Source organism: Ammospiza caudacuta, chromosome 10 (genome assembly GCF_027887145.1).
Source record: "Ammospiza caudacuta isolate bAmmCau1 chromosome 10, bAmmCau1.pri, whole genome shotgun sequence".
NCBI classification, from domain to species: Eukaryota; Metazoa; Chordata; class Aves; order Passeriformes; family Passerellidae; genus Ammospiza; species Ammospiza caudacuta.
The window spans coordinates 2,278,050-2,285,751 of NC_080602.1; the positions used below are offsets into that span (position 1 = coordinate 2,278,050).

Consider the following 7,702-nt stretch of genomic DNA (forward strand, 5'->3'; position numbering starts at 1 on the left):
GTTCCTTTGTGGTCTGCAGATGAACAGGCTGAGGATTAACAGCTCATTCCCAGGAGCAAAATGATTCAGCAGAAGAGGGATGAGCTAAAGACGGATTGGGTATGTTTGATCTCATATTAGCAGTGGCAATACTTGCACAAAGGAGACATTTCTCCTGCCAAGCACTTATTTTCTTCCTAATTCTTGTCAGAATATCTTCCAGGTCACGGGGGGAAAGAGATTGTTCCAAAACTGTTTTACATTGTTGATGATTGAGCAACATCTTCACCATCTCCTGTCCATAATGCCTAAGGAAGGAAGGAATGAAGGAAGGAAACAAAACAAAAGTGAACAAACACAGGAAGAGCGTTACCAGAAGAGACTGATACCTTAAACTCATCAGGTGCAATCCCTGCACAAGAAGGCATTGCCTACTCAGCAAAGAGGGAGATTTACCTCACTTGACACTGCACAGTGCTGTCAGCTGAACACAAGAGGCAAGAGGAGAATGTGGGGCCACAGAAAAATACCATTTCACTCTGAAACTGGGGGTGTGCTTCTGTGGCATCAAAGGATCCCAGGGAACAAGCAAAACACATCTGCTTTGTTGTCAGAGCCTAATAGCAGTGTCTTGCTGCCATTGCACAATAATTTGCCTTTCTTTACCTGGCAGGGAAGCCAGGACAAAACACCTCATGCATCCTCTTGATTATTCTATACTATGGGTATGAACAGGGGCAGCTAGTTGCTCTGGTGTTCTTGGCAGCTATTCATGGGAATTTCATCACCAAAGGAAGGGGATTTTGGTGATTTGGGTGGATTTGCCAGTAGGAAACCACAGTTTTCTTCAAGAAGAAGTTTGGAACTCACTGAGCCACAGATAACAGCATTCTAGAAATCTGCAGAACAGGTTTAGAAAGACTGAATATGTTGGCTAAAGACCCCTGAAATATTTCTGGAAAGTCTGAAGTTAATGAGAAATGGATGTTGGGATCCTTCAGTGATGAACATTAGCCAACACTTTGGCTTTGTGTTGTGCACCTAAGGCCAAACAAAAGTGTTGGACTGGCTGATCTGAGCTCCTTTGATCTCAGTAAAGAATCCTTCAAGCCACAGGAAAAAGGTGGCAATGCTCCTTTTTGCTGGCCAACCTCAGGTTTCCCAGCACAGCCATTTGCCCAGGCAGCCCAGAGCAGTGGTCACAGTGCCAAGGCTGACAGAGCTCAAGAAGAGTTTGGACAATGCTCTCAAGCACATGGAGCGACTCTTGGGGTCACTGCACATGGCCAGGAGATGGGCTCGATGACCCTGATGGGCCCTTCCAACTCAGCATATTCCATGGTTCTGTGACCCTTATTCACACCGTGAGGTAACTTCATATTGCCTTTAGTTTCCACTCTTGTGTGGTTTCACCTTTACAGCCAGACACAAAGCGGTTTTCCTGTTTTGGGAGGTGAAATGAAGATCATTACTTGTGTCCTTGTGGCAGTCCTGAGCAAGCTTCCCTGCCACGTGTGGCAGCCTCTCAGCCCTGGGGGTGCCTGCGAGCTGGGGGACTCCAATTCTCTCCACCAGGGACAGGAGGAGTTGGGCCGCACACTCGCGCACCGGGGCGGGGCGGCTGCTGGGGAGGAGAGAGCAAACCCTGGGCACAGGGACAAGGAGCAGCGGCAGCGCCGGCCTTGGCCAGAGCTGCTCCCTGCCCTTGCTGGGGGAAGGAGCCCGGGCTCTCCCTGCGCCTTCAGACACCTGCACAAGGCTCTGTCCTCAGCTAAACACAAAGGTAGCATTGCACACTAGGCCTGCCTGCACGGAAGAGGGAGGAATTCAGTCTCCCTGCACTGTCTGATACTCAGTTTCTTTCACAGTATTTACTCGGAGAAAGATTAAAGAAATAGATGACATATGAATAATTTAGAAATTAAGGACAATTGATGCTGACCCATCAGAGGACACCCAGTACACAGAGCTACAGCAGGACTGAGGCTCTTTCCACCCATTTATCCCCAAATCTGCAGACCTTTGGAAAACAACAAATGCAGGGAAAACACGTGGTGGGCTGTGAAGTTGCAGAATATCCAGCAATGCAGCCTGTTTCTGCTGTGGGGCTTGGCAATGGATCCATCTGAATGTTTTACCCTATTGCTAAGCTGAGGAAAGGGGGGCAGGCAGTTTAGCCAGGCTGCCCTGTTCTAGAGAGTGTCTCTTGGGAACTATCAGGCCCAGCACCAACATTTAAGGCAGCATTTGCTGCAACTGTCCCATGGCTGTCAGCCTGTGGAGGTGCCTGTAAAGTGATTCATCTTCTAAAGGCTAACATGAAACATCAGTTTGCATAGAAAGTAGAGCTCTAAGCCAGGACAGTCATACAAGACTCCTTTGGCAGGAGCTGCACCTGCTGTGCAGGCTGTGCCACACCCAGCAGATTGTCCCCCATGTGCTCCACGCCCCAGCAAGGACCCTCCTCATTTCCCAAGTTAATGGCATCATGAGGAGACGTGGTTTTCCCAGGGCCTCTGTGGTTAGAGCTGTGAAATACCAAACACTGCTCACAGCTGCAATTGCAATTGCCCCTCTGCCCACAAAAGCACAAGGCTCTATCCTTGGCCTTTGCAGGCACTTTTCCTTCCCCATCAGTCACCACATCTAGGAAAATCTGACAGACTGGGAGAACTCCAGGAAGCAGCAGGAAGCTGAGTCAGAGGAGCTTTAGTTTGGGTATCAGGAAAAAGGGTTTTTCACCCAGAGGGTGGCTGGGCACTGGAACAGGCTCCCCAGGGCAGTGGTCACAGCACCAAGCCTGACAGGGCTGAAGGAGCATTTGGACAGCAATCTCAGGAACTTGGTGTGACCCTTGGGCTGCTCTGGGCAAGGCCAGGAGCTGGACTCCATGGTCCTGATGGGCCCCTTCCAGCTCCCCATATTCTACACTTCTGTGATTCTGAGAACTGATGGGCTGCAGGAGGGCAGAAATAGGTGACAAGAGGACAGAAGTGAGGTTGGTTGGAGAATCAAGTCACTGAGTTCATAGAAGATGCAGGATACAGGACCCTTCCCTCCAACCATTCCCATTCTCTTCTCCCTCCCACACACACAAAGGTGAAGAATATCACTAAAAGAAGAAGAACCTACTTGAGTCCCATGTCCATGAGAGCAGTCATTGCTCGTGCAGGAGTCACATTCTCCACCAGGATCCCCAGGGTCTGACTGGCTGCTTTCTGAACAAATTCTGGGGAGCTGGACACCATCTGGAGAAGGACCCGAGCAACCTCATCCACCTCAGAGTCCATGTCCTTCTTCAAGGTCACAGAGAGCTCTCCCAGAGTGACAATGGCAGAGCAGGACACCTTGGAACGGAGGTTGGTCACCTGGGGAAGCCATGAGGGGAAACATAAGAATTACGTTGGAAAGAAACCAGTTGCCTTCAGGAGAAGTCCCAGGAAATGACAACACATCCCACTGGGTCCAGGGGAACGTACAAGTACAGGAAGAGCTGGAGAGCACAAGCACAGAAAGGCACTTACTCTGGCACCAATTTCTGGCCTCAGACCTGCTCACTTCAGGGCTAAAATAAAAATTTCATTCAGTGTTCTACTTAACCCTTCTAAAATGTCCACAGCTTTGATTTTAGGCCCTTTTACTAGAAAATTAAAGCAAGGGCTGCTTTCAAATCATCAAAGCACAAGTCATAAAGATAAAAGAGTCAGGTGCTCCTGTTCAAAAAAGCAACACCAGCAGTTGAAGCACTCAGCCAGGAAACAGAAAACACAGGCTCAGTTCTACAGAATAATTTGCATTGTTGAATTACAGCTTGGGCAGAAACTGGGACTCTGGGAAATAACATCATTAGCGTCTCAGTTTCTGCATTTGCACTCAAGGATGAGTGTCAGATACCCGACCTGCCAGTAAATACAGATGCATGTGCCCACAGATCCTACAGACAGCTGACAGAAATTAGAAATCTCAGGTCTAAAACCAGAAATGAAGGCAGACCCTGAGCACACATGGAGATGAACAAGCACATACCTACTCTACACACCGTGTATGAAGTATGGGGGACAATTCAGAACAACGTTCTCACCTCGCTGGTAACTGCCAAGCAAACCTCACGGAGGCTTCAAAGCAGGACCTCTGAATGGGACCCAGCCAGGTGTTGGATGGTGAAGAGTCCCTTCTCGTTCAGCTCCCTGAAAGGCAGAAGATTGATTTTTCTCTCCACCAAGGCAGCACCCTCTGAAATGAGCAGCACTGGGACAGGTACATAGAGGTGTCAGGGATGGGCAGGGGCGTTTGGAGCCTGCAGTTGCTCCTCAGCTTGGCCCCTCTCCTGCAGAGGCTGGTCCAGGCCAACACTTGGGTGGTGCTCCGGGGCCTTGGAGCCAGGGGTGAGGTACCACATCTGTACCAGCTGTGCAGCAAGCCCGACGGTACCTCCATGGACGGCGTCTGGGGGCCCTGGTCGCAGGCTCTGGCTGCAGAGACCCCCCACTCCTCCGGTGAGCAGCCATCCCCTCTGCAGGGTGCTGGCAGCAGCAGCAGGGAGGCACCCACGCCTGGGGCTGCAGGGCTGGGGGTCCTGTTGTAGCAAGGTGTGACTCCCAAGTTTTGGGGGGCCAAGGGGAAGCAGCCCCCTCCCTGTCCTGGCTCTCCCTGCCCAGGAGACATCGGGCTGTGCTGCAGAACCCCTGACCTGCGGCACGTGCGCTGCGAGCGGGGCTGGGACCCTGCAGAGCCCCACAGCTCCCACCAGCTCCTCTACCGGCCACCTCCGAGCGGGGCTGGCACAAGGTAAGGGGCATGGCAGGCAGGTGGCACCCATGCAGGCACATCCCAGAGACCACTGGTCCTGCTGCGTCCCAATATCCCACACTGGGCCCCTTGCCCATGCCCTGCTCTGTCCTGCCCTTCCACCACCAATCTCATACCCCCTCACCACATTGCACCTCCAACTACAAGCAGCAGTAGCTTTCCTGGGGAAGAGCAGGAGGACTGCTGGCTGTGGGTATGCTTTGGTGAGACACTCTGGCTCCCCACTCCTCCCACAGGGAAGATGCATGGCAACAGTGCGAGGAGGTAAGCAGGGGGGCACAGGGCACCTATGCCTGCACCTTCCAGCCCAAGGCTGGCAGTGCCATCTCTGTCCTGGTGAATGTCACCAGGACCCACATGCTGCCCACACTCAGCTACTTCAAGGAGCCCTTTTGGCTGCACCAGGCTGGTGAGTCCCAGTGCCACCGCAGCCCCTGCTTGGCTCACAGGGGACACAGTGTCCCATGTCCCATTTCACAGGAGCGACAAATGCCTATCCCCAACACCAGCAGTGCTCACAGATGCCCCACAGCTTGTGCAGGCAACAGCGTCGCAGGGCCGGCTGAGCCTGCAGTGGCTGCCGCCCCTGGAGCTGCCTGCAGAGCAGCTGGACTACCAGGTCCGCTATGCCATGGAGAACAGCCATGACTGGAAGGCAAGGCCTGCCCAGGGTACCCCGAGCAGCGCTGCCCTCCTCCGCTGCTGACACACGGCAGGCGCGGGGTCGGGCCAAGCGGGACCCGCCCCTTGGTGCCAGCCCACAGCAGCCCTGCCTCCAGCTCGGCTCTGCCCCGCAGGTCCTGCAGGTTCCGCGAGCAGCGAGGAAAGAGGTCCTGGACCTGCGGCCAGGCTCCCGCTACCCCGCGCAGGTGCGGGCCCAGCCCAGCGGGCCGTGGTACCGGGGCAGCTGGAGCGCCGGGCCCAAACCCGTTGTGGTTGATGCCGTGGCCGATGCGGGTAAGGGGCAGGGCTGGAGGCTGCGGCCGCAGGAGCCACACGGCTGACGGCAAGAGGCGGACAGTGCTGGAAATGGGGAGGGGGGCACGGGGCAGGGGGCTGCGAGGGGCTCAGAGATGGTGGCTCTGGGAAAGGCTACAGTTCCGGCATTCCTCCTCCGATGCAGGCTGGCTCATCCCCAGTGTTACGGTGGTGCCGCTGCTCTTCTCAGCAGCGCTCCTGGGGCTGCGCTGCACCTTCCCCTCCCTCTACAGGTAAGGGCTGTGCCGGGGGCAGGCGGGGGGGACCAGCACCAAGCCTGGGCACCTTGCATGGGGCATTAGGGCACCTCAAGTCTGAGGGTCAATTCGATGCCCCTTCCTGCGTAGCCAGCAACATGAAGCAGAAACTCTGGCCGCCCGTTCCTGAGCTGCACCGTGCTCTGGGCAGCTTCCTCCAGGAAAGCAGCAAGCACGGCCAGGTGAGTGGGTGGGCAGGGCGACTCAGCTGCTCCCGGGGGCAGCTCGAAGGGCAGCCCCTACCCCGTCCTTTCCATGTCGCCCCAGGCCATGCCTTCGACAAGCAGCCCCGGAGGAGACCGTCCTGCCCTGCCTGCTGGAGGTGCTGCCCGGCCCGCGGCGTGAGGCGGGCCCGCCGCCGGAGCACGCTGGGGGCCGCCTGTCCAGCACTGACATCGCCAACCAGTCCTACCTGCTCATGAGCGGCTGGGAGCCGCGGGCAGCCACGACCGCCCCCACCCCGCCATAAACTCCTGTTCCCCCCGAGCCCCCGCCTGGTTCCTCCTGCGCCGCCGCGCCCCCGGCCCGGATCGCCTCACCTTAGCAAGAACGCCCCGCCCTGGTCCCGCCCGGTCCCGTCCCCGGTCCCGTCCCCGGTCCCGCCCCCTCACTTCACGCGCGGAGCGCTCCGCCCCGTCCCGCGGCTCAGCCAATCGCGTTGCGTCGCGCGGCCGTCGCCGGGCAGTGCGCGGCCGGTGGGTGTGAAGCGGCCAAGCGCGGCCCCGTCCGCCCGCCGTTTGAAATGCTGCGGGGCGGCCGAGCGGCGGCGGCGCCGCTGCTGAGGTGAGCGTGCCACAGGGCCGGAGAGGCGGCCTGGAGGCGCAGTCCCGAGAGGGGAGGCTGTGGTGAGGCGGGCAGGGGAAGGGAGAATGTCGCTTTTCGGAGGGAGCCCCAAAGAGCGGCTGGAAGAGGTGCCGGCTGATCAAGGAGCCCCGAGGAGCGGAGGGAGGGCGTATCGGCTGACGGAGTGTCCCGAGGAGCGCCTGGGGAGAGTGGGGGTGTGCTTTGGCGGGGAGGAGCGGCCGGAGCGCTTGCACGGTCCGGTGGTGGGGAGGCCGGCGGGGCTGTCGGAGTAGGCTCAGCCCGGCCGGTGGGCACGGCTAACCCCGCCCGCCCGCAGGACCACGGCGCAGTTCCTGTTGGAGGCGGACCTGCACGGGCTGCTGAAGCTGGACACGCTGATCCCGACCGCGCCGCCTGCGCCATGGCAGCGCAAGGCCAAGGAGAGCGGCCCCGGGCCCAGCCCCGTCGGCGTGTCGCCCGTGAAGCCGGCCAGTCGCTCCCACAGCTCCAGCAAGACGCCGTCCACGACAGCCGGTGAGCGCCGGCCACCGGCGGCAGAGGTTGAGTGCGGGAGCCTCGCCCAGGCTGCTTGTCCGTAGCCACGGGGCTCTGGGCTCCCTGCCACGCTGCCCTACCGGCTGCTGCTCAGGCAGGAGGAGGTGAGCTGTGCTCCTGACAGCCACCCACCTCCTTGCCAGCATGAGGGGCAGAGCTCTGAGCACTGGGGCTGGCCAGCTGCTGTTCGCCCAGCTGAGCCTTGCTGGCACAGCTGTATGCTAGGACCAGTGTGGGCAGGACTGTCAGCTGACAGCTTTACATCCTGTGAGCGTTTTTGTATCTTCCCCTTATCTCTGGACTCTGGAATTGTTGCACTAGACCCAAGGAGTTGCACCACA

The 7,702-nt window shown here is 57.7% G+C and overlaps 1 protein-coding gene across 1 annotated transcript; it reads left to right on the plus strand.

The window, feature by feature from the left end:
- Window positions 1-3,989: 3,989 nt before the first annotated feature.
- LOC131562096 (thrombopoietin receptor-like) lies at window positions 3,990-6,492 on the plus strand. Its single transcript, XM_058811671.1, has 9 exons — window positions 3,990-4,067; window positions 4,313-4,475; window positions 4,638-4,767; window positions 5,025-5,197; window positions 5,301-5,443; window positions 5,586-5,745; window positions 5,912-5,999; window positions 6,118-6,213; window positions 6,291-6,492. The coding sequence occupies exons 1-9, from the start codon at window positions 3,990-3,992 to the stop codon at window positions 6,490-6,492; spliced, it is 1,233 nt and encodes a 410-aa protein (XP_058667654.1).
- The last annotated feature ends 1,210 nt before the right edge of the window (window positions 6,493-7,702 follow it).

Bases quoted from the DNA above. Each gene is read 5' to 3' on its own strand.
- LOC131562096 (XM_058811671.1), top strand. From the start codon at position 3,990: ATGAACAAGCACATACCTACTCTACACACCGTGTATGAAGTATGGGGG. The intron at 4,068-4,312 runs GTAACTGCCAAG...CCTCTCCTGCAG, and splicing joins ACAACGTTCTCACCTCGCTG to AGGCTGGTCCAGGCCAACAC. The intron at 5,198-5,300 runs GTGAGTCCCAGT...CAACACCAGCAG, and splicing joins CTTTTGGCTGCACCAGGCTG to TGCTCACAGATGCCCCACAG.